Here is a 24,517-nt window from a genome sequence, read left to right on the forward strand (position 1 = left end):
CAAAGGGATCCCATCTGGTCTGATCGTCGACGGTTGGCTCGGCGTCGTAGCGTAGCGCGGCGCAACGCAGGCGCCACACAGGCAACAGGCAACAGGCACTCAGCAACCAGTAGCAGGCACATGAATCAGGACGTGGCGGTGCCCCCAGCGGCGGCTGCAGCTGGAGCAGCAGCAGCAGCGGCGGCGGCGGCGGCTAATGACGCTGCGGAAGACAAGAACGCGGCCGCGGACTGGAGCGACTCGGCGGACAACTCGAACTCGCAGGACGACGAGTTCCTGCCGCAGCCGCAGGGCCCGTCGCTCTCGTACGAGCGCAAGATCCGGCTGCACAAGTACGCGGAGAACCGCGCGCGGTCGTGTCTCGGCCTACTGGCGGACTCGAGCAACGCGCTGTGGAAGGTGCACGACTGCAAGAACGACATCGGCGTGTACAAGCCCAGCTCCGACTGGTCCGAGTCCGTCTCGGCCAAGGCCGTGGTGTTTGCCAACGCGGCGTTCCCGAACGTGCTCAAGACCATCTACGACCTCAAGACGTCAGACAAGTTCAAGCTCTTCATGCGCAAGGTGCTGGGCGACATGTTCCTGGACGCAGAGGTGCTCGAGGACCTCAACGGCACGGGCGTCTACCCCAGCGCTAACCCACCGCGGGACGCGCGCGAGATGTACAAGCAGGCGGCCATCAAGTGGTGGGCCATCAAGTCGGGCACACTGGCTAGCAAGTCCTCCGACTTCTACGTGCTGGAGGTAAGTGCAGGCAGCGACGCAGCAACCGGGTCGCGACGTGACGCGCGGCGCAGCATTTCTTCGATATTCCAGCCGTTACTTACAATGCTGGCCCCATGACGGGCGGGGCTTCAACTGACGATGTTGTGCTTGTGTGTGGTGGATTGGCAGTACATTGGTATCGAGACGTCGGGCGGGGATATCGTTGCATGCTACTTGTTCCAGGAATCGCTGGCGGAAGTGGGCGGCATGCCGCACATCCAGGGCAACAACCTGGAGCGGTCTCAGTTCGACGCGCTGATCTGCAAGTTCGAGCGCACGTCCTCGCCGGACTACAAGGACGACTTTGTCACGATCTCCATCGCGTTCCAGCGACCTCCGCCCATGGTTAGCCTTTTCCGCAGCAACCCTGCAGTGGAGATGGTCACGCAGCTCGCACGGGGTCTTCGCGACTTGCTCGAGGACCCGCCAGAGCTGCAGGAGATCTCTGTTGTAAAGACGTCCGCTTGGGTGAAAGACAAGTACGTTGCGCCACCTCCTGCCGTTAGCGGGGGCATCTTTCGGTTGCATGTATTCGACTTACTTAATGAGCATTCCTTTCCGCCTTGCATTGATGCAGAGAACGTCGCTTCTGCGTGCTTTGCAATCGCCGCTTTTCGCCGATCTTCCGGCGGCGTCACCACTGCCGGACGTGTGGGGAAGTGATCTGCTGGGCCTGCAGCAGCACCATCCGCGTGCCCTCGATCAGCTTCACGCACAATGACACAGGTAAGCAGGTGCTGTCGCGCCACCAACCGAGTATCCGCGTGTGCAGCAAGTGCGTGGTGTCCCACCATCGGTCGAAGAGTGGGAGGGAGCTGAATAACCAGGAGGACTTTAAGGACTGGATCCAACGCAGCACCGAGCAGCAGCAGCTCGCTGCAGGCGGCGAGCCGGGAGGTGGAGTGCAGCAGCTCCGACTGCCCAGCCCTTCGCACTCCCAGGACTTGTCAGGTGCTTTGGAAGCCCCGCTCGATGAGAAGGAGCAAGTTCCAAGCTCCAAGGAGGAGCGTATGCCTCGTAAGTACCGTCGCATCAGCTTGGACAATGAAGAGGAGGAAAAGGAGGATGGAAACAACCGCCCTCACCACCAGTATCGTGAACTTCCAGATACCATTGATGATCGGCAGCGCCGCGATTCGAATTTGCGGACGTCACGCAAAGTCTCTAGCGGGAAGCAGCGGCAAAGCAACATGCAGCTGCCGCAGCGCCACAGCTACGGTGAACAGGCAGCTCGCGGTTCCAAGCATATGCGCCGGGTGCGTCGATCTCACTCCGAAGTCAGTGTCGAGCGCGCTACCGGCCACGGCCGGGATAACCAGCTGAGTGTGGCCAAGCCCGTCGCCACAAAGAGCAAGAGCCCAGGTAGCAGAGGACGTCCCACCAGTGCTGGTCGTCGTGGTCCCTCGCAGGACCCCGTGCGGCAGTCTGTGCCACCAAGTCACGACAATCAGGAGGAAGCGGAACGGAGATCAAGTTCGATGGAGAGACTGCCCGTTCAGAACAGTAGCAGCTACGTTCATGCTGCATCTGCGTGGGCTACGAACAAGACAGAAGTTCTCGCGATGACTGGTGCCTTTCAGGAACTGATGACAAAGCTCGGAGGTGATGTCCATTTCGTGGTTGTCGGCTTCTCCACGGGTTTTAGCGCTGAAGTAATTGTTAACCTGCTTCGCCAGTTAGCTCCCGGGGTGCCCTACATCGGCGGTACGATCGCTCGTGGCATGTGTGACGAGAACGCGTGGGTGTCTGTGAATCGGCACAACGATGAAGGGCTTGTCACTCTATGGGGAGTGAATGACCCCCACGGAATTTACTCCGTTGTCCACGCCGAGTACTCGCAGAGCGACGCACATGAAAAGACGTATGCAGCGGCGAAGACTGCATTTGCCCGTGTAGCAGGTGACGTGGATGCTGGAGAAAAACCGGCATTTATCGCTACGTACGCGTGTCCGCTGTTTGTAGAGCACGCGATTGACGGTATCCGCGAGGCAATTCACTGTCCGATTATCGGTGGATGCTCTTCAGACGCCACAAGGCACGGTGAGGGTGAGGTATCGGTCTCTTGGATTCAAATCAGCAGTAGCAGTAGTTCGGACTACACGAAGAGTGTTCGTGACGGGCGAGGTGACTGGACGGAAATGGGCATCGCGTTTGCGCTGTGCTTCCCGAGTGTGGAGACGTACGTCAGCTGGTTTAGCGGCTACAGTCCGGTCGGAGTAAATAGCGAATACTGCATGGGCACAGTCACGAAGGCATCGAACAAGACGATCTACGAGATCGACTGCAAACCAGCGGCGGAAGTCTATCAAGAGGTAATGGCTTGGTTTATTAACTGTATGGAGTCACCGACATCATCTAACTCATTGTTGTTTGATTTTACAGTGGCTTGATGTTGCGTCAGACAAGAGCCAGACTGAGCTCTCTTCAATCGGGTTCCCTCGGCTCGGCAGCCTGCACCCACTGGGCACTACGATCGACTTCGTGTCGAACCAAATGGAGATCGACCGCAGCATCGACGCCAACTCTTCGTCCTCGCTCTGTTCAATGCAGTCGAGCGATTGGTCCAAGCTTATCAACATGACGGCGGTGATCACTGGCATCAACGAGGATGGCTCACTGAGCACGACCAGCTCAGTTGCCTCCGGCACGAACGTTGTGCTGATGGAGACCTCCGCGCAGTCGTTGAAGACCGCCATCAACAAGGTTTGTGCTGCTGCGTTGTATTGGACCTACTGGATGATAACTGACCCCTTCTGCTTTGACGTTTGTTGTCCAGATGGGAGCACAAGCCGTGGAGAGCAACAAGTTCTACATCCACGAGACGATCGGCTGTCTGATGTTCCTGTCGGCCGGAGTGCAAGCTCTGCTAGGCCACAAGAGCATGGCCGAGATGGTAAGTTGCCACTGCTTGTACCTCATCGCGCTGAATGTCTTCTAACGTGCTGTGTACTCTGTGACGGACGCAGGTTGGCGCGTATAAGGATTGGTCGGGCGGTGCGTCGCTCATGGGCATGACGACGTTCGGCGAGATCGGGCACCTGCCCAACTCGAACGACTTCCCGCACTACGACTCGCTCATGTTCGGCGCCATCATCTTCTCCAAGCGCAAACGGAAAGAGTACCTCTACTTCTAAGCGAGAAGGACAGCAACTCCCCAATTAGTGTCCACTTTTGTCCTCCAACGTCTATTATCTTTTCCGTCCATTTTTGTGTGACATCTCTATTTCGTCCAATCCCCTTCCTCTGAATCCGCAATATTACCCAATGACCAGATCGGAAAACCGCCGCCGCCTCCGCCTTCAAAGTACCAGCCACGGATTTCCTCATTATCCAATTTCCACCGCCATGGCGCAAGACGCCGCGAGTCCCAGTCGCCACCGGCGGCGGCGCAGTCGCAGCAGGAGCCGCAGTCGCAGCAGGAGCCGCAGCCGCAGCCCGAGTCGCGGCCGCAGCTCGCGCGCGTCCTCCCGGCGCCACGGCGCGTCGTCGTCGTCGCGTCGCAAGCGCTCGAGGTCCCGCTCGCCGTCGTCCGCCAGCGGCGCGTCGCGCTCCAGATCGCGCTCTCGGGAGCGGAAGCGCCGCCGCGCGTCCAAGTCGAGCGACAAGCACCGCAAGAAGCGCGCCAAGAGCGACCGGCGGGAGCGGCGCCGCTCGCCGTCGCACTCGCGCTCGCGCTCGAGGTCGCGCAGCCGCTCGCCCAGGAGATCCAAGTCCAAGAGGGACAAGAGCCGCCGCAGCTCGCGCAAGAGCAGCCGCCGGAGCAGGAGTAGGAGTCGGAGCAGGAGCCAGGCGAGACGCAGGAGGTCCGAGTCCAAGGAGGAGCCCAAGGAGCAGAAAGATCTTAAGCTAGAAGAAGCCGACGGACGCGCTGCCGATAGGGAAGAGAAGACGCACGCTGCTGAGGTGAAGAACGACAAGAAGGAGCAGAAGAGTGGCCAGAGTCAGGAGAAGAAGAGACCTGCAGCTGCTGCTCCCCCTGTTGCCGTGAAGACTGGAGGAGCTACGTTGAAGAAGTTCAAGTTTAGTGGCATCTCGTTGAAGTCGGGCAACGTTCAGGCTCCTAAGAAGAAGTCCGCGCCGTTCTTCAACGCGTTGAGCGGAGATAGCAAGCCGCCGCTTAATGGCGAGAACGCGGCGAAGAAGGAGCAGCGTGAGAAGCAGAAGCTGCTGATCGAGGAGCAGAAGAAGGAGGAGAAGGCCAAGTTCCTGGCGGAGGAGGACGCAGTGCCCAAGCAGTTGGCTCTATGGACGCCGGTGGATGAAGAGAAGAAGGGTGAAACTCCCGAGGAGAAGAAGAAGAGAGAGGAGCTAGAGGCGCGCCAGCGGGAGCGAGTGCAGAAGGTCGTGGAGGAAGTGGACCCGCTGGACGCCTACATGGCCGGTCTTGTGGACGAAGCGGCTATCAACCAGTCGCGCGCGAACCCTGCTGCCAACGTGATCTCCCAGTCCGAGATCGAAGCCAAGGGCAAGATCAATATTTATGGTACGTTCCTGCCTCCGGATGCCGCTGAGCAGTCGAGCGTGACCGCTTCAACGTCTTCGTCTACGGCTGAACCCAAGGCCGCAACTAGCGAGGTGCAAGAGACTCCTGAAGAACGTGAAGCGCGTGAAGAGCGCGAGCTCAAGGAGTTTATGCGAGCGATTAAGGAGAAACGAGAGCAGGAGGAGAAGAAGGCTGCGGATGCTACTGCAGCCTCTACGACTCAAACTAACGGAGCTGGACCAGAAGATGAAGAGGACCCGATGCTGAAGAAGGATGACACGGGACGCATCTACCAAGGATTTGAAGAAGATATTATCGGTGAAGACTCGGAACTGGTGGACCAGCGCTCAGCTCTGGAAATTCTGCAAGAACAGCAGAAGAAGAAGGAGATCAAACCGGTGGATCACTCGAAGATGAATTATCTCGCGTTCCAAAAGAAATTCTACGTGGTTCCGAAAGAAATCAAAGACTTGTCGGAGGAAGAGGTGGAGGCTCAGCGTAAGGAGTCTGAAATCAAGGTACGCGGAAAGAGCTGCCCGCGCCCGCTGCAAAAGTGGACGCAATGTGGCTTCAGCGTTCGGATGCTTCAACTTATCAAGAAGCATGGCTTCGAGGAACCGTTCGCTATCCAAAAGCAGGCACTGCCGGCGATTATGTCTGGACGTGATGTCATCGGCATTGCCAAGACGGGTTCAGGCAAGACGTTGGCGTTCCTTCTTCCTATGTTCCGTCACATTCTGGCTCAACCCCCACTCCAAGAGAATGAGGGACCGATTGGTATCATCATGGCGCCCGCTCGAGAACTTGCTCAGCAAATTTACATGGAGACCCGGAAGTTTTCGAAGGGTCTAGGATTGCGCGCTACGGCTGTTTATGGTGGATCCTCGGTCTCAGAACAGATCGCTAACCTGAAACGTGGCTCCGATATCGTGATTTGCACGCCAGGCCGCATGATCGATATTTTGTGCATGAGTGCGGGTAAAATGGTATCGCTCCAGCGTGTTACGTACGTGGTGCTAGATGAAGCTGATCGGATGTTCGACATGGGCTTCGAGCCGCAGATTACGAAGATTATGATGAACATTCGGCCAGATCGACAGACATTATTGTTCTCGGCAACTTTTCCTCGCTCGGTGGAATCTCTCGCGCGTAAAGTACTGCGGAAACCAGTTGAAATTACCGTGGGCACACGCAGCACGGCGTCAGGCGATATCACGCAATATGTTGAAGTGCGCGAAGAGGACGACAAGTTCATGCGACTCCTTCAACTCTTGGGTCTGTGGTATGAGAAGGGAAACATTCTTGTGTTTGTAAACAAACAGCAAGCATGCGACCAGATCTTCCAGGACTTGATGAAGGCTGGATACCCTGCGCTATCGCTGCACGGTACGTCACGACATCTTTCCAATGCTATTAAAGAGAGGCTTACATTTCATTGTGAACGTTATCCCATTGTATCCCGACAGGTGGAAAGGATCAAGTCGATCGAGACTACACCATCGATGACTTCAAACGGAAGGTGCGGACCGTGATGGTGGCGACATCTGTCGCTGGTCGGGGTCTTGACGTGAAGGATTTGGTTCTTGTCATCAATTACCATTGCCCGAATCACATGGAAGACTATGTCCATCGCGTGGGACGAACCGGACGAGCTGGGCGTAAGGGTACTGCTTACACCTTCATCTCTCCAGATGTACGTTGCCCTGCTTTCGTGTTAATTCTGGGCTTTAATTGTGAGCTCTGACTGACATGCGTGCAATCGTAGGAGGAGGAGTACTCGGTGGATCTCGTGAAGGCGCTTGAAAACGCTAAACAAACTGTCCCGCCCGAGCTGACGCAACTAGCGGAAGCATTCAAGGAGAAGGTACGGCGCTTCTGGCTCAGTGTGGCCTAACCTTTGCCCAACTGCTAATATCTCTTTTCTTATGCTCCAGGTTAAGCGCGGTGAAGCAAGGTATCACGGCAGTGGCTTTAAGGGCAAGGGCTTCACGTTCGATGAAACGGAGCGGAACGAGACCCAGCGCACGGCAGATCTTCAAAAACGCCAATATGAATTGGACAATGGCATTTTGGTTGAGGTACGCTATATCATAACATTGGCTGGCTTTGCGACACTGGTACTGATATTTATTTTTTGTATCTTTGTAGGATAACGCTGCCGCCGATGATGACGATGCAGACGAGCCGAGCAAGGAGAACTCTGTTGCTGCGACTGACAAGCCATCATTGCCTGCCGTGGCAAAGCAGCTACCTGTCGACAGCGAAGCAATGTCCGCCTTCATCAAAGCTCAGAAAATCATCCAGAACCTCGATCTGCAGTACAAGGGTAATGGCGACGGCTCTGGCGAGAACCACTTCGTTGAGGAGCTTGAGATTAATGACTATCCTCAGCAGGCACGCTGGAGAGTCACTCAGAAAGAGGCAAGCGACTCGGTGGCGGAGCTCACTGGCGCAGCGGTTATTGCGAGAGGGTCGTATATTCCTGCTGGCCGCAAGCCGAATCCATCGGAACGGAAACTTTACTTGGTACGTTGGGCATTTGTGGATGTAGTGTCTTTTATCTCCCGCTCAAACTAATTGATTTTTTGTTCGCGTAGGCTATCGAGGGTCCAACACAAGCTTCCGTTATCGAGGCCAGGCGGGAACTGCAACGCATCCTGGACGAAACTACGATGCAAGTCGGCCTGGGTGGCGACAAATACGGGAAGTACAGTTTGTAATACCTCTTATCAGCGAGATCATGTCTGTGTGCTCCTGTTGAGCCTCATTTACAATAGGCCCCACGGCTGGTGCAGTCTGCAGCAACCGACCGTGGCGGCAGCGCTCCCTAGCAACGAGCACAAGGTAAGACAAGGATCAAGAACTCTAGCGAATTATTTGGCACCATCTCATTTCGTTGCGTCTTTATAAATGATTTCTGCGTAGCGCAACGTCTGTGTCGGGAATGAACACAATCGACACCACAATCGTTGGCTCTGCGGCTTCTTATATAAGGCTCGATAGCTCTATGCTGCAACTTCGAGGCGTAAACCGTCGAGACACCAAATCTCGACTGGAGCTTCAGCGGGTAAATCGAGCTCCTGCAAGTTGAGCCGGGTGATATCAGGTGCTGACATTTGGCTAAACACGTGCACATCCTGAGAGTGGAGCGTCAGCGTCGGGTAAAGCTCGCTTTTTGGCGGAAACGGAAGCGTGAACTCCATCACTTGGTTATTGCTATCGCGGAGTGCTATCCCGTCCACAGTGAAACGCACAAAGGCTTCACCGACAGGAGCACCAGAATCACTCGTAGCCGATGACGAGGATGCGGGCCGCGATACACTTCCAGGAGGTGCGTCCACGTTCTCATCGTCCGAATGGCCGATTACCTGGGCCAAAACTCCAACTGTAGATTGAAACCCGTACTTCCGCCCAACTCCTATTGAGCGTCGCCGCTCCGTGCCTACGAGCACGTGGCCAGCAGAATAGAATCCTATCTGTAGGTATGAACAAAACAATAGAAGTCAGTTAGTTATCTTCATGCGAACATGTGCACACTTCGTCTGCAAACTTACAGAATATTTTGACGCCCCAACCAGCGTATTCAGTGGCATCAGACGCGTTGACAGCCCAATACAGACGCTTGCATCGATGCCTGCTCGGTCATTCACATTGCCACTACTTGCACTGGCCAATGCAGTTGATGAGCCACGCGCTGACTGCGGCAAGCTCTCCGACCTGTTGGTACTTTGGCTGACTCCACGTGCCGGCGTTCGTCCTTGCTGTAACGTCATCTCAAAGTACACGAACCGATTCTTCTGCAGCGGTACTGAAGCGCGCACACTGCGATACATGCCTGTGCCCTCCTTCGAAGCACAATGCCGCCCACAGGATAAAAATATATCTTCGTGACAATCGTGCGGATTGAATCTTGGTACGCGTAGGCCACGATCACCCGTTAGCGTTGCCGCACGTTCTTGCCGCAGTCGATCACGCACTTGATATAACACATCGTCCGAAAAGTTGGAGAAGGCAAGCTGCACGCGTTTGCGCGCCATAGGCGAAACTGGAATCGACCGCGGTGTCGCGGAACTCAGGTGAGCATAGCTTGAAGTCGTCTCCTCCTGGGCTCGGCTGCTGCCTCCACCAACACTTCCATCGCTGGTAGTTCTGCTCCAATTAACGTTAGAAGTGACTGGCACGTTACCTGGAGGCAGCCGCACAGTAGCTTCAAACGAATGCAGCGGGACCTGAAAGTGCATGAAGCGCCGTATCCTCCGGTCAATATTCGACGGCACCATGCACTCCTTCTCTTTGTACTCCAACACCACCGCGGTCACTATCACCACAACACCATGCAACACTTCATTAATCACATCATAAACAAACAATAAAAAGTAATAAAATAAAAGCACAACGTACAGCTCGGGTCAGCAACATAACTTTCAGCACCGCGGTGGTGTCTGTGGTGCAAATGGTGATAGCTTCGACTACGTCCACTGCCCGATCCCGATCCCCCAGCAGACGCCGCCTCCATAATCTCCTCCCCGGACAGCCTCAGTGTGTCCTCCACAGCTTCCAGCAGTCCATAGAACAGCGAGCAGGCCGTGGAGACCCCCGGCAGACTCATGATCAGCACGTAGATGCCATGGCACACGCCCAGCGACGCGCTGACCACCAGCCTCTGCAGCGAACTCGTGACCGCCAGCACCCAGTGCACCACTCCGCGCACCTCGTCGGGCGTGGCGGCGTCCCAGACGCTGCTGGAAGCCACGGCGTCGCCCAGGTCGCGCGCGCTCGGGCACTTGGTCTGCAGCCTCACGGACGACCTGCTCACCATCGTGGCCAGCCGGCGCTTCAGCTCCTTCACTATGGACGTGGGCAGGTGCAGGCGCTCCTGCAGGCGATCCAGCGCCTCCAACAGGCCTATGCAGACCAGAATCAGCTGCGCAACACCACATCACATCATAAAGTTAGAGAATCAGCAACACCCACCACCAGGTCTAAACGGAATCAGATTTTTTAACACCATACGCACAGTGTCCTTGGTGTCCGAGAGCGAATGCAGCGCATACGAATAGACCCGAGCCAGCGGCTGCGTCTGAGTCTGTGACACGCCGCCGCTCATGGCAAATGGCAAGTGAGGCGGCAGCTTCGCCACGCAATTCCTGGGGCTTGTAGCACTGTGCAGCGGGCGGGCGCTTAGATGAAGCTCCAGCGGTAGATCCCTAGCGAACGGTCTGGCACTTGCACGCGGTCCGACGGGCTCTGCGAGGTATTGGAGGGGCAGGAAACTCAGCTCGAGGCTCGCTCCTCTCGGCCGCCGCCTGCGTCTTTTTCTCTTTGAAGCTCTGGATATCGCCAGGAAGTTCAAACAGAGATGGATTACACCCTTCCCCTTTATAAGGACCTAGACTTTGCCGCATACAAATAGCAAGTGTTCGGCGACGAATGGCTTACTTCTGCTCAGCTGCACAAGTTGAAGCAAATGGCAACAAGACGGCAAAATGGCAAAGTGTGTGAATTTTGCTCGTACTGCACTATAGTTGCAGTTTGTTGCGGTTTTTCGCTATAGCTAAAGGCAACACTGCTGACCATTGGTACATGCATCATCGGAGTGCAATGCAGACACGACAACGCGTCCCACGCTCCTGCTTGACTTGGCTGTGAATCTGGCCTGCAAGGCATCAGATGCAAGTTGCTCTTGTCAGCGATCTACTCAATTATCGGACTTTGAGCTGCAGAAACAACAGCAAACCTCTGCCATCAACATATTACTGCACTGTAGTATTTTGCAGGTCTCTTCAATAGAGGGTCAATGCGCTCATCGGCGGACTCTCCGTGACGACACCAACCATCGTTGTGCCTGCACCTCTTCAAGCTGGTTTCGTTGGTTTTAGTTAGTTTAGTGCAGGGTTGACTAAAGTGGCAAGAAAAAAGGTTATTAGATAAAAGTCGATGCGCCAGGAACAACATGAATTCAAAACTCAACTCGTATCATACTCTGCCGCATCGCCCACCACCAACTGCAGGGCTCACAAGCTGACGTCACTGGGGCAACATGAACGTGCTGCATGGTGGCACTCTCACTGCGCGCTTGCAGCCATTTCGCGCACGGCGGTCTGAATTCCTTTGCTGTACTGGCACAACCGCAAAAACTCATCCTGTCGCTCCTTGTCCAGCTGGCGAACCTCCTCCTCCCCTTGGGCGATCTCCGCCCCAAGTCGCGTGACCTCTGCGAACGCGTCCTTCTTCATGTTGATCAGCTCCTCCATGTTGCGCTGGATCCTTTGGATATGTTCCAGGTTGGAGCGGATGTTGGCCTCGAGTGCTGCACACTTGCGGTGACTTGCGTCTTGGGCGTAAGGGACATCGGCCGTGCACGTTTGCAGGAACGACGTGAGCTCTTCCGGGTCGCACTTGAGATACATGACGATGTTGGCCACCACGCCGTCTCGAGATTTTTCTGCTGTGGCGAGATCTTGGCGTAGCTTCTTCGACCTGACTCGTGCCTTCATGACTTCGCTCATATTCATCGGCTGGACACTCGACAGCTCCTTCGTTTCCTTCACAGACTTGTCATAGTCTTGCTTGATGCCGAAAATCTTTTCGCTCTGTTGGTTGTACTCGCCGATCATTGAGCGCAGAATGGGGTCTTCGTCCTCGCCCATCGTCTTCTCCATCAGCTCGTCCACGTCAAGCACGGGGTTTTCTTGTGCAGCGGCAGCTGAGGCCAGCCACGCGCTTTCAGATTTTACGCGAATCTCTTCCTTGATCTGTGGCTGGGGCGGCGGATTCGAGGTTGGGCTGGACTGCGAGTCACTCTCATCACCAAGCGTCAGGTCGACAATTGACGTGGTATTCACTCGCGCCAAGTGCTTGGCTTGGCTCTTGGGCGGTTCAGCTGCTGATGCTTGTGGGGTATCTGTCGATGCAGCTCCAGTAATGGACAGATTGCCCAACGCTGTTGTCGTATCGCTTGTGGACGCTGCACCCTTCTCCATTTTAATACGAGCGGCAGCAGTAGCACTGTACTTCTCTTCCGGCAGCTCCTTAGCAGTTGTGTTAGTCTGCTCTGCTGCTGCTTCAGCCGCAGCAGCTCTGTCTTGCAGCTTGCCCTTGCTCACCTTCACCATTTCCACGAACTTCAAGTTCCAGCTAGCGAACGGGAGCATCCTAGGCGACGAACCTACAGCAATCAGACAAGCTCGCTTCAGCATCAACACACACAGTGCAGCCACCCCATACTTCTTCACCTTCCACACAGAAGAAGAAGTGCGGCTCCAGCCGCTCATGCTTGGACTGGCAGCAGTTCTCGCACTGGTACATGCTGCAAGTCACACAGTAGAACTCCATCGTGTTTTGACCGCACTCCTGGCAAGCTACAGGCAGCAGCAGCAACACGGCAACAACGTCAGTTGATGCCTCTCTTCATCGTTATGACCTTTTGCAACGCACCACTGATCCACTTGAGGAACTCCTGGTGCGGCCGGCCGTCGCCCTTGCTCTCCTCGCGCTTCAAGGCCAGCGCCTCCAGTCGGTGGTGGATGTCCAGCTCGCACTGTCTGCAGAAGCGCTGCACGCAGCGCTGGCACTCGTAGTCGGCGATGGAGACGCGGCATTGGTCGCAGTGCGGCCGCTGCAGCTCTGCACAAAGACGCACAATACAGGCGCGTGCGGTTAGTGGAGCAATGCATCGAGCGTGGAAGAGGCTTCAGCGGACGCACGCGCGGGTTCCTGCACCGACGCGAAGCTCGGGTCCTCCTGCTCCTCCACCGGCTGCATCTTGATTGTCAAGCTACAGCGGCAACTCGGATCTATTTCAGCGAATCAGAGCTGCAAAAACATATCTAATGTATATGATTGGATAAAACAGCTAGATATTGTGCTTCAACCTGAAGAAGCTTGATCCCGAGCCAGTTGACAAGCCATGGACCTGACGCTACAGAGTGCCGACGTGCTGTGGCTGGCCAAGCCGCCGGCGAAGCTGAAGGAGGCGTCGCTGGCGCCGCGAGCCACTCGACTGGCGGTGCTGCTGCCCGGCGCGCAAGAGAGAGACGAGGGGCTGCCACTGCCCTGCAGTGTGCCCATCGCTGCGGAGGAGCTGACGACAAAGGACAAGACGTCGCTGCTGGACAAGCACGTGGTGTTCCAGCTCCTGGACGAGAACCAGGTGGTGGCGACGCATGCGCTGATGCTGAGAGGGTGTATCCCCGTGCTGACGGAGGGCGCCATCCACTGGACGCAGCCAGTGCTGCACAAAGACGTCCGTGCCGTTAGACTGCGCTGCTTTGCTATTGAGAATGGTGCAGCTGATGAAGAGCGGTGCCATTACTGTATTACGTATTAGGTACGTTGGGACGTGGAGATCCGCGTCTGTGTGAAGACCGACCGGCGCCCGCGTGCATTGATCTCTCATGCCATTGCGATCAAGAACGGAGCGACCAGCGTTGCGCACCAGGTTGGTGTCTTACCTGGCTATTTTGCTGATATTTTGATGGCTGGTTAATGGGATGTCGGTGCTTTGATGCCTGCCTGTTGCAGTTGTCGCTGCACAAGAACAAGGCTGCGCTTGGACTGCTGCCGGCAGTGGCGGGCTGCGTTGTGGGCATCGTGGGGACTTCTCCGGTCTGGCTGCCGCTGACGCTGCTAGTTGGCGTGATGGGCTTCCCCGTGTGGATCGTCGTAGGCGTTGCCGTGACGCTGGTCACGATCTTTTCCACCATATCGGCGGTCGTGGCGGTGAAGCTTGCACGCTCAAAGAGGGTCAAAGGCGCGTGCCAGCACTTCTTGACGAGTCAACAAGGTCAGCTGCTGCTGTTCGAGGGCATGCCTGGAGAGGAGTCTCTGTCGCCCTCCGCTCTCTCCGCTCGCGCGAAGGAATACGTGCTGGAGAATCCGTCTCGCAAGCTGGTTGCCAGTCTGGCGATCGACTTCTTGGGCAACGCAACGTTTGTAGTTCCCGGCGTGGGCGAGCTGGCGGACGTGCTTTGGGCGCCCGTGTCGGCGAAGATGGTGGATACGCTCTACAAGGAATCGTCCCCGCATGCCAAGTACGTGGCCTTTATGGAGGAGGTGCTGCCCTTCACGGACTTCATCCCCACGGCGACGCTCGCATGGTAAGCTACAGTGTGCTGCTTTGGCTGTCGAAACAGATACGCAACAACTTACTCGGGTTGTGCTGCAGGATGAAGGAGAACTTGAGCTCGAAGGAGCTGAACAAACTGCTCGCACTCACCAAGTTCAGCAAGAGATCGTAAAGGCAATATTCATTGCTGCTGCCTTCGATAGTTATGCCAGCTGTACATGCGACTGGAGAAAATGGAAAAGAGACTTTTGTTGGTCGAGCGTTGTTGCTTCAACGTGAAGGGGCACGCACTTCAAATTGCTGTATCCTACGCTGCAGACACCGGAAGCCTCACAGCCAAAGCTGCCAGCCATCTGCGCACGCTCTGAAATAGACCAAAATTTGTGCTGCGCATTCCGCCGTCGCCATCGGAGGCGGTGGAACACAGCGCATTTCGTGGAGGCGAGCTGCTGAGACAACATCTGCTGGTCGCGCTTCGGATCCGCGTGTCTGGGGCGATGCGACGCTGGAAAAAAGGCCAGCAAAGGCGGAAAGAACGATCCAAGGTCCACCGTTCCAAGAAGGTCATTCTCAAAAAAGCAACACCAAGGCAACTTCGCCGATAAGAACTTCCTTCATCCAGCTCCAAAGATGGCCGGTGAACCCGAGAGCCCGAACAACCAGATCCTCAAGGTGGCCGACACAGTCATGACCCCGCCGAGGAAGCTCCGGTACGTCCAGCGCTGCGGCTATCGTGGAAGACAACAGTGACTTGAAGTGACTCACGCCCTTTATGTGTGTTGCCCATTGCAGACAACTGACGTCGCCGCCGAAGATCAACCAGACACGCCCCGTGTACCCGATGCGCATCGGTCCCCTGATGCCCTCATTCGACGACTGGGGCGACGAGGAGCCCGAGGACGCGCAGCCCGTTAAGCCCTGGTCGCGATCAGCATGAAGCACCGGGCAAGGCCGAGAGAAGGTCGAGAGAAGTATATAATCTATGAGCCAGCGAGAACTCGCATGCATGCCAGGGGAAGCAACCGCTGCGTGAGATCAGCCGTGAGGTCAACGTAAACTAAGCAAAATACAATCGCTATTATGAGCTGCAAGTGCCCTGGCGTCAGGCAAAGATGCCGTTGGCTTTTGGCGCCATGTTTGAATCATCAACGGTTGTTTTCAACAGTCGAGGTCTGTGAACGGACCAATCACTGAGGTCGCATCTCAGCCGAAAGTTGAGAGGTCAACATGTTTGCGACCGCTTTCAATAAGCCTTGCGCGTTCGGCCGATACATGTACTGTAGCATGAACACTATCCACCGGCACTACTTGTGCCACTTCGTAACCTTCATTGAAGCACTAACCCCAAGAGCAGTCTCCCTCCACCATGACCATGGACTCTGCCAAGCCGACCATCACCATTCGCCAGTTCCATGACGACGATCTGCCTGAAGTCGCCGCAATCTTCGAGTACGGCATGATGCTGCACGCGAAGAACGACCCTGTGTCAAGGCAGCGCTGGGCGGAGTACGTTTGTAAAAGCCTCAAAGACGATCTCGCCGACATTGAAGGCGATCGGTGGTAAATTCTGGGTCGCAGCACTAGAAGAGTTTGAAAAAACATTATATAGCAAAAGAAAAGTAATCTATAGGGTTACCATTTACTCCTCCACGTCCATGGCGGCGTCGGCGTCGTCGCTGGCCTTGTCGTCTCCCTTTTCTGCCTCCATCGTCTTAATGTCCTCCTCCGTGATCAGGCCGCTCTTCAGCAGCTTGGCCTTCTCGGCCTCCACGTAGATGCGGTGGCGCTTGGCGTCCTTCTGCAGTTTCTTCTTGGACGGCCGGTGCTTGCGCAGCACCGTGCGCTTGCCCTTCTGCAGCCCCGCCACCTTCTTCTGGTTGCGGATCTCCGCGCGCTTCTTGCTGAGAAGTTTCACCTTCTTCTTGTTCATGGTCTGCACTGCCTGGCCGTTGGCGCCCATGGTGATCGAGAGTGGCTGCTGATTCCTGCTACGGTTGCTGTTGCTGCTGCTGCGCCGAACCTCTCGGACGGCGTCTTGCTTTGGGGAATGACACCAGGCTCTTCGCAGTCAAAACCGAGGCAATCGACTGGCCACCGCGAAAAGCGGTACACGTCTGGTACAGTCGTACTTAACAAAGAACATGTACCGTCAGCACTCTGAGTATGATACAGAGGCATGACTTGCTTGCAGCTAGAGTTGCTGGGTAAGTTGCCGCCGCCGCGGTGGAGCGTTCGAATTGCAGCACGAGTATTGCCGATATAGCAGATAATGCGTATCGACAGAGATCACACTCTGATAACAAGCGAACGCAACACATTTAAGCCACGACCAGCAAGGGATACACTGAACACGATACCAGAGTACGTCTAAAGGTGGAAAGCTGTCTTGGCCTTAGATAACTAGTGCAACGGCAAGGGAGCCGCAATACGACGCCTGCTACTCTGTACCTGTGACCCGAGCACATCTACGACGCCTCCACCGCTGCCGGAGCATAGTGCCCTGTTATGCTTCCCCACCGCTCTACTTCTTGGAACGCTTGCCTGCACCCTTCTTGGGGATGGACTTGCCCCGCCGCTTCATCTGGTCGAGCTTGCCGAGGCGCTCCTCGTTCAGGATCTCAAAGTTGGGGTCGTCGCCGCCCAGACGCACGAGCAGCGGCTTGTTGAACCATGAGGCCACCTTGTCGCCCTTGAGCTGCTTGCTGATGACCTTGTTGCCGGACGGGATGTTGCGCTGCGGCAGACGCTGGAAGATCTTGCGGCCCAGGTCCGCAATCTGCTGGGGAGACGCCATCGTGCTTGCTTGCTTGCCGGCAACTCGGGAAGGACTCGCGCTTGTCGGCCGCTTGTTCGCTGCTGCTACCGTAGCCCCTCGTCCAGTCTTGTCACGAGCGCAAATGCAGCAGTTGTGATTGGCCAAAACGATTTACAAGTATTGCAATGGTGCCCTGTTGACTTTATCTTATTCCTGTATGCACACCAATGATACACAACTATCCATACAATCGACCTGTCAACAATATTCGACTAATTACTTTTCCGTTACATTTGGATAGATGATGTGCCACATGAGATCAGTGCTCAGGTCGACACCTCCCCGTTGTCGCTCTTGCTTCGGTCGCTGCGTGCTCGCCTCGACCTCCGCCTCCCCCTTCCGGACCTTCTTCTCCATTGCCCGCAGTAGCGCCTTCACTGCTACAATGTGCCACAGCTGCACCTGTAAGATCGGACCCTCGCTGTTGGCGTCGGACCTCTCGTGCCTGAAGGACGAATCGCTCAAGGTGGTGGCGGCCGGCGCAGACTACCTGCATTTGGATGTCATGGACGGGAATTTCGTGCCAAACATCTCTTGGGGGAAAGTTCAATGCATTGTTCTTACGCGTCTTCATTCGGTTGAGCGACTGACATTGATTCTTTTGTCAATGCAGTCCTCCTGTCATCAAGTGCCTGCGCCCGCATACCAAGGCGTTCTTCGACTGTCACATGATGGTGGCCAAGCCCGAGCAGTGGGTGTCGGACATCGCTGCGGCGGGTGGTGACCAGTTTACCTTCCACCTGGAGTCGACGAAGGACCCGCTCGCCCTGATCAAGCAGATCCGCGACGCTGGCATGAAGGTGGGCCTAGCCATCAAGCCGGGAACCAGTGCGGAGGCTGCCTTCCCGTACGTGGAGCTCGTGGACATGGTGCTGGTCATGACCGTAGAGCCGGGCTTCGGTGGCCAAAGCTTCATGGCCGACATGATGCCCAAGGTGGAGACCATTCGCGCCAAGTACCCGACTCTGGACATCGAAGTGGATGGCGGACTGGGCCCCTCTACGATCGACGCGGCTGCGAAGGCTGGAGCCAACATGATCGTCGCTGGAAGCTCCGTTTTCAAGGCCACCGACCCCAAGGCTGTCATTCTGCAGATGCGACACAGCGTCGAGAAGTACGGCAATGGCAAGAGCGACGACCAGTTGACGAAGCTTTGAAAGGTGGAGTTGCAGGTTGATACTTTTAGTTTGTGGTTGTACAGGCATTAATCATGTAATGGTCAATCGAAAGTGCAGCTAGAAGTCCATTATTTGTTGATTTATTGCCAGAGATAAAACCTGCTTCGAAGTGACTTTACCTTCTGCAAAAAGCACGCGAGTCGCTCGAACGTCTTGTTGTCCAGGCCAATGTACCGCTCTGGGAAGCCGGAGCTGGGCGGCCGGCGAGTCAAGCTCGGACTCTTAAAAATGCTCAGGTCCGTCTTCCGGTTCACATCGGCAGCTCTCGGTGTGATGCGGGCGTTCCTCCCACCACCACTGCCACTGCCAAGCTCATTGTTGCATCCGTCGAGTACATCAACGCTCTTGAAGGCTGGGTGGTACGGACTGTACTCGACGAAACACTCGGGCGTCTCCATACTCCTCCTCTGATGCTGTTGAGCGACAGCGTTGCGTATTCTCTTGGACTGCGCTGTAGGCGTTTGACTGCGACGTAGACCCCCCGTTGAAGTTATCACTGACGCTGGCTGCTGCTTTCTCAGCTCTGTTCCACTTGCAGATGGTTTCTTATCGTTGACAGCAGCGGCTCGTTCACTATATGCGGAGGGTTTTGTATCCCACAGAGACTTCCTCCGCTCCGATGACAACTGAGTCGATCCTTGAGTGTCTTTACTGTCCGAAATCCTCGCGTCTTTAATAAGACTCACACTTTGCGATGGTGGAGCGTCCTGCTTGGTTGCTCTTGTGACGGTGTACGGGGGGAGCGAGGTGGCAAGCTCGTCCAGAGGGAAGTGAGCGTCTGCGTCAATCTGTCGTCGCTGTTCAAACACGACAGGTTCGCAGCCATTTGCTGTTGTTGTTGGTGTTAACTCCGTGCCATTCTGCTCCGGCTGCTCCACCACCAGCGTTTGGTCCACTCGATTCTCGATGGCGTCGATGAACGGGGGCAACTGGTTGTGGTCGTGTAAATACCGCGTTACCAGTTCGTCCACCACGTGCTTGTACCTCTCGACACTGGAGTAATACAACTGCAACTGGAGACGTACAGCGCCACCGCACAGTTTGGAGACGACGACACTTGTTGAGCCAGTTGATGTCGACGGAACGTTCAGACCCAGAGAAAACCACTCCACGGTTCGCTTCTGGTGCAGTAAAGTGTGTAAAGGGATTCGGGTTTCGCCCACGAGCTGCTCCCGACTGAGTCTACGATCGTTGAGAACGCGGACGTGGAGGTATCCGTTCAGGGACAGAATGGGAGCGAACTCGAAGTCCTCCTCCCAAACTGGATAAATGCTCTTCTTCTTCGTCTGACTGCGGAAAACTCTCCCCACTGCTGCGTGTGCGCTCAACGACGGCGGTAGAGCGTGGGAGGGGTAGACAACCTCCAGACACACGTACGGATCCAGGTTTTTCGTCCTCAAATGGGCAGTAAGGATGTCTCGAGCAGCCAAGAGCTGAATCTTCAGCGAACCTCGACTGTTGCCTTGCTGGTCCACCTCGATCTTGCTAACAGGATCGAACTTACTCCTCGCCTCTGCAACATCCAGACGTTCACACATCTTCAGGATCCGCTGTGCACTCGTCACGTGCGTCGCTGATATCGCGGTCGTATTTCCTTCGTCGTCGGTGATGCTCTCGACAAATGCAGCGACTCGGTCCTTTGCCATCACGAACTTCCTCGCGTAGTACGCGTCAACAGGAGCAAACTCGTCGAATCGGTCGCAGCAAACTTCGTCCGTGGCTGGCGCATCAGTGGGTTCTGCAGAGGTTATCAAAGTATCGCCCTCTTGGACACTGTCCTGTTGTTGTAAACTCTCTTGTTGATAGACGTCACAATTTTCAGCGTCTTTTGTCGTCTGAGGAGCGTTGGTTCCGAGCTGAAGTCGAGTGTCCAATGCTGCAGCAATGGCTTGGTGTAAGTCAGGTCGAGCTCCTCCATCTGCAGAGCGCTCATCCGATCTGGTGGCGAGTTGCTGCGAAAGCTTCTCGTAGATATCGGCCTTGATCTCCTCCAGCATGTCGGGGTTCAGTAGCTCTTTAAATTGAATGTTTGTAGGCATCAAACCTCCAGAAAACCATCAATCATTGATCCATTCATTGGTGATGCCGATGCCTCGGTGGCGGATGAGGCCTTGAAAGGAGCACCAACGCTTCCGTCAACTGTGTCACCCACAGTATCTCCATCGTTGGAAGGTTTATCAGTTCCCATAGCTTTGAAAAACGCCAGAGTAGCTGTACGCTCTCGCTGGAATAGTGGACTGACTGCTGAAGACGCGTTCAAGGAGCTGATGTGCTTCAGTTCCGCCTCGACCTCCCTCAGTTCCTCTAAAAGTGACGAAATCCTTCTCTCCTTTCGGGAGAATCCTCTCAGTCACCTCACGATGGCGAGTGCGAAGTTCGTCCACCATTTGTCGGCTTTTCGCCAGTGATAGAGCCTGCTTCGAGGTGACTTTACCTTCTATTATCTGAAGACTCAACGGGGCTAAACTTCTCTCGGATAGTCGAGTTTCCACTCAGATCCGCATGCAACACACGCGCAAGCAGGTGTTAAAACTGCTCATGAGAAGCTTACACTAATCATTCTATAGTATAGCTGTTATAGCTGCTAAGCTTTTCTACCGGCGGCGAGTGACAATTTGAAAAGGCGAACGTTATCAGGTCTAAGTAAAATACAATACGATATTGATTGGACTCTCCAAGTTGGAGACTCCAACGCTCCCCAATTAATAATTGGGTTATTTTCTTATTTTTTCCCACTAATGTAGCCACAACTCAAGTGCAGAGTTAAAAGAGTTAAGGACAAAGGCGAGAAGAACAAAAGTGTCTACCTCATGTGGATAGTTTACTTCGGTTACCCATCATCGTACATCATATCCTACGCTTACCAAAGCATACCTTAGATTCCATGTACCTGTAATTCACAAAGGTTTGACGTTTTGTTTTTAGTATATCGCATTCTATTACAATTGAGCTCGATTTCTGTAAGAATTTTCACAGGAAAAGTAAGTAGCAACGGCTTCCTACTAATCCCCTAGCACACCAAACGTCGAATTCATTGGGAAGTGATCATACCATGCACAAGTTGTATAGATTTCTGCGCCAGACTTCCTGTTTCTTATTGCACGAAATTGGTGACGGGGTATCAGTAAGTTATTCCCGTATGTTACTGCGAGTTATTCTTACGGATATTGAAATTTACCGAGCCGTGAACGTTATAACAGCAGCGAAAGCGTCACGCTTATTCTGTTGTCAGCGTTTATTTTGTTTTTACACATGTGTGTGGTGCAACTAATAGGGCCGCAGTCGGCAAAACGCAGAGGGCAAGTTTACTCGAAAATCAGCTCTGCAATACAATACTCATTTTCCCTCCCAGCCTCGTTTACTCAAAATGAAGACCGCCCCATACGTAATGGCAGACGACAAAATAGATTCGCTGTGAGAAAATTTTCAGTAAGTAAGCAGCCTTACCGGTGGTACAGTTATCCTTGAAACTTCCCGCATGGCAAGCCCCGAAAAAGCGATAGGCGATAGAATGCCAGTTGGCAAGTTCTTAGATGGTTGCACCGCATCGCCAGAGTCTTTAACCCCCCTCCCCCCAAATCCAGGACAACAAATAACCAAAAATTAGAAGCTTACGTTGGTGTTGTATTTTGAAAGATACCCCATCTTGTTGTTATGGGCATAAAGTATAGATTGCGGAATGTCCACGATTGTACATACTTACATACATAAGTAATGGCAAAACTAGTTTTTTTAAACGAAATATCATATTTCGTTTTTGCCCATGATTCTAGGACAAATCCCGATGAATGACTTGCGTTCAGTATAAGGCTTAAGCCGTTTCACCGATCAAACAGTCATTGCCTTAGTTATGCCTGCCACGTCGTCTCTTATTTATTTCGATACAACCCTCAAAGTCACATTTTGGTCCTTTTAGCTGGTTCTAGGACTTAACCCCACTAGTACGTCGTACTTAAGTGAATTTTGATCTTAGATTCTAGGCTGAAAAATGTTTGGGGTTAACGAGTGAACGATTGCATGACTTCTAGCAAGCGTTCAACAACACTAATTACCACCAGCAAGTCCTGTGATCAGTTCGGCGATAGCTTTTGTACTCAAGTACAGTGTTCGCACTGATTGTCAGTGTTTTTTTAGCTCTCCTCTTATCACTACGTACAACACGAACTTTTGTATCATATACGCATAGTGATTCAGTATTAGTGAAATATTCACCAACGTTATGTATTGAAAGACTGCATAATATGCAGTCTTTCATTATCTTTTTTTATTGTCATAACTGCATTGTGGCAGCGGATTCAAAGCCTGGGAAGAGAGTGACGCAGTGACAAGCATCGGCTCAAGAGATGGCACTCCATCCACTTGGCACATGGTGATGCATTGGCTAATCTCTAGTTGCTACATTGTCGTTCAGATCAGCGCTGGAAGGAAGTTTCCAGCTCATCCTGCTTGCTGGGCTTATTCTGCTGCTTCCCCTGCTTGCTCCGTCCAGCAAGTCCCAGAAGCGCCAGAGAACCGCTCGCTAACCTCTGACGGACGTGACCAATGTCGTCGATACGCGGTGGAACGAGAACGACAGCGACGTTGAAGTGATTGGAGTTGTTGTGGCTGGTGGCGGTGATATGGTTGGTACTGAACCTAACAAGGACGCCCCAAGCTCGGGTTTTAGAGGTGGTCGCTGGGAGATTGTTGCTGAAAGTGATGAAAGTGACGAAATAAGACAAGTTGATTTCTGGTTTGCGCGGCTTGGGAGATGATGAACTTATTGGTCTGACCGGCGATGATTCTGGGTTTGATGAAAAGCTGGATGGCATCGACGCTGATGAATTGGTTGATTTGACTGGAGAGGACTCTGGGAAAGCCGTAATGGTGCCGTTGCGATTGGAGACGGGGCTGGTGACGACTACGAAGCCGCTGAGGAAAAGCAGGAAGACGTTTCTGGCGAGTTGACCCCCGAAGCCGTTAATGTCGATTCTCGTGGCGGGTTGATGATGATTCTCGTGGCGGGGTTCGTGATGATTCTCGTGGCGGGGTTGATAATTATTCTCGTGGCGATCGCGTTGAGCCTGGTGTGTAGTTGACCCATGCAGCCACCAAGTCGAAGATGGGCTCCGCCCAGTCGAAGTCAGACTCCGCCAATAAGAAGAAGAAGAGATTCATCAATCGCAGGAAGTCTCTCTTCGATCGCTACCAGCAGCTGGAATGCATCTGGGATAAAGCTGCCAACGGCTCGATGAAGACATGGAGACCGGAATTCAAGTATCAGAAGGCGCTGATAAACAGTCCGTCTTCTTCAGCAATTTACATGTAAATCTCTATCGACTACTATGCTCACGTAGTTGCGAGATCAGGTGACGAACGCAATGCGTGTTTATCTCTTTAGGACCTCCTGGATACTTCGGCGTACAAGCGCTCAATGAGCATTCAGGATCCTTGTGAAGCAAAACAAATAAGGTTAGAATTAGTTCATAAAGCATTGATATAGTTTGGGAAACATTTAATAAATAAATATTCGGGTAAACAAAAAGTCCGGTCTTTTATGTGATACAGGGCTTGTATTTTTAGGCACGCCAACCGATTTCTCAACGGACTTCTATTTCCTACAGGTCTTGCTTGTATTTGGGAAAAACCATAATTTTTTTCACATGAAATATTCATGGGGGAAGTAATTGTACCAAGCATAAGTTGAGCTTCCTATTTGCTATTGTAGGAAATTGCTCACAAAATTTTTAACTGTATAGCGTTTGCAAAACTATTTTTTATAGTGAATCTGACTAGCGTATTTATGGAGTTGACAGTTTTCATTATTGTTGATCTTGAAGCTCTTTTTAGTTGTGAAAGGTTGACTTGCACGCGAAATCCTTCTCAATCGCACATCGGTTTTATGTGGACTCGAGGCTGTTGAGCCGGCATTATCAATATTTCCATAACTTACGGATTTTATTAAACTTCAACTATCTAGCGCCCTAAATGGGTTACATGATCTAATGTTTTAAGTGGAGGCCAAATGTTTAGATGAAATATATGCATCAGCTGTTCTGCCAAGTGTACTGACCGATACCTCGAATTAGGTTTGTCATAAATAACTTAATTCAAACGACTCTTCAGTACATTGTTTCACATTAGCGTAGACTTCTTACAGTGCTGCCTAACCTCTCATATTTTTTACGGCGTCATTTGCCTCTGTTACCACGCTACACCAAAGTCCATGT

At 53.7% G+C, this 24,517-nt stretch overlaps 10 protein-coding genes across 10 annotated transcripts; 4 read left to right on the forward strand and 6 right to left on the reverse strand.

Annotated features, from left to right (window-relative positions):
* Positions 1–120: 120 nt before the first annotated feature.
* Positions 121–7,968, forward strand: PHYSODRAFT_533185 (hypothetical protein; the record flags this gene model as incomplete). Its single annotated transcript, XM_009540351.1, has 12 exons — positions 121–744; positions 895–1,244; positions 1,343–1,791; positions 1,996–3,077; positions 3,148–3,468; positions 3,542–3,675; positions 4,188–6,634; positions 6,715–6,941; positions 7,014–7,112; positions 7,183–7,326; positions 7,397–7,774; positions 7,846–7,968. 12 exons carry the CDS (start codon positions 121–123, stop codon positions 7,966–7,968), a joined length of 6,378 nt encoding a protein of 2,125 aa, XP_009538646.1.
* Positions 7,969–8,320: 352 nt separating this feature from the next.
* Positions 8,321–11,236, reverse strand: PHYSODRAFT_356178 (hypothetical protein; the record flags this gene model as incomplete). The annotated part of the gene is made up of 2 exons (XM_009540352.1): positions 8,803–11,236; positions 8,321–8,724 (listed from the first exon to the last, which is right to left on the reverse strand). Coding segments are annotated over exons 1-2 (1,128 nt in total), but the record flags the coding sequence as incomplete, so codon positions are not given.
* Positions 11,237–11,313: 77 nt separating this feature from the next.
* PHYSODRAFT_532615 (hypothetical protein) lies at positions 11,314–13,012 on the reverse strand (the record flags this gene model as incomplete). The annotated part of the gene is made up of 5 exons (XM_009540353.1): positions 11,314–12,009; positions 12,076–12,416; positions 12,484–12,609; positions 12,686–12,874; positions 12,955–13,012. The coding sequence occupies 5 exons, from the start codon at positions 13,010–13,012 to the stop codon at positions 11,314–11,316; spliced, it is 1,410 nt and encodes a 469-aa protein (XP_009538648.1).
* A 145-nt stretch (positions 13,013–13,157) lies between these two features.
* PHYSODRAFT_532873 (hypothetical protein) lies at positions 13,158–14,487 on the forward strand (the record flags this gene model as incomplete). The annotated part of the gene is made up of 3 exons (XM_009540354.1): positions 13,158–13,493; positions 13,772–14,346; positions 14,415–14,487. The coding sequence occupies 3 exons, from the start codon at positions 13,158–13,160 to the stop codon at positions 14,485–14,487; spliced, it is 984 nt and encodes a 327-aa protein (XP_009538649.1).
* A 458-nt stretch (positions 14,488–14,945) lies between these two features.
* On the forward strand, positions 14,946–15,252 carry PHYSODRAFT_533367 (hypothetical protein; the record flags this gene model as incomplete). The annotated part of the gene is made up of 2 exons (XM_009540355.1): positions 14,946–15,025; positions 15,108–15,252. The coding sequence occupies 2 exons, from the start codon at positions 14,946–14,948 to the stop codon at positions 15,250–15,252; spliced, it is 225 nt and encodes a 74-aa protein (XP_009538650.1).
* Positions 15,253–15,954: 702 nt separating this feature from the next.
* On the reverse strand, positions 15,955–16,275 carry PHYSODRAFT_251509 (hypothetical protein; the record flags this gene model as incomplete). Its single annotated transcript, XM_009540356.1, has 1 exon — positions 15,955–16,275. One exon carries the CDS (start codon positions 16,273–16,275, stop codon positions 15,955–15,957), a length of 321 nt encoding a protein of 106 aa, XP_009538651.1.
* A 403-nt stretch (positions 16,276–16,678) lies between these two features.
* PHYSODRAFT_289182 (hypothetical protein) lies at positions 16,679–17,197 on the reverse strand. The gene has a single exon (XM_009540357.1). The coding sequence runs from the start codon at positions 17,107–17,109 to the stop codon at positions 16,837–16,839; it is 273 nt and encodes a 90-aa protein (XP_009538652.1). The 5' UTR covers positions 17,110–17,197; the 3' UTR covers positions 16,679–16,836.
* Positions 17,198–17,371: 174 nt separating this feature from the next.
* On the forward strand, positions 17,372–18,287 carry PHYSODRAFT_251615 (hypothetical protein; the record flags this gene model as incomplete). Its single annotated transcript, XM_009540358.1, has 3 exons — positions 17,372–17,400; positions 17,527–17,674; positions 17,760–18,287. 3 exons carry the CDS (start codon positions 17,372–17,374, stop codon positions 18,285–18,287), a joined length of 705 nt encoding a protein of 234 aa, XP_009538653.1.
* A 101-nt stretch (positions 18,288–18,388) lies between these two features.
* Positions 18,389–20,347, reverse strand: PHYSODRAFT_307537 (hypothetical protein; the record flags this gene model as incomplete). The annotated part of the gene is made up of 1 exon (XM_009540359.1): positions 18,389–20,347. One exon carries the CDS (start codon positions 20,345–20,347, stop codon positions 18,389–18,391), a length of 1,959 nt encoding a protein of 652 aa, XP_009538654.1.
* A 2,373-nt stretch (positions 20,348–22,720) lies between these two features.
* PHYSODRAFT_307538 (hypothetical protein) lies at positions 22,721–23,119 on the reverse strand (the record flags this gene model as incomplete). The annotated part of the gene is made up of 1 exon (XM_009540360.1): positions 22,721–23,119. One exon carries the CDS (start codon positions 23,117–23,119, stop codon positions 22,721–22,723), a length of 399 nt encoding a protein of 132 aa, XP_009538655.1.
* Between the last annotated feature and the right edge of the window lie 1,398 nt (positions 23,120–24,517).

The sequence above is a fragment of the Phytophthora sojae genome (assembly GCF_000149755.1).
Source record: "Phytophthora sojae unplaced genomic scaffold PHYSOscaffold_15, whole genome shotgun sequence".
NCBI classification, from domain to species: Eukaryota; Oomycota; class Peronosporomycetes; order Peronosporales; family Peronosporaceae; genus Phytophthora; species Phytophthora sojae.

Bases quoted from the DNA above. Each gene is read 5' to 3' on its own strand.
- PHYSODRAFT_289182 (XM_009540357.1), bottom strand. From the start codon at position 17,109: ATGGCGTCTCCCCAGCAGATTGCGGACCTGGGCCGCAAGATCTTCCAG.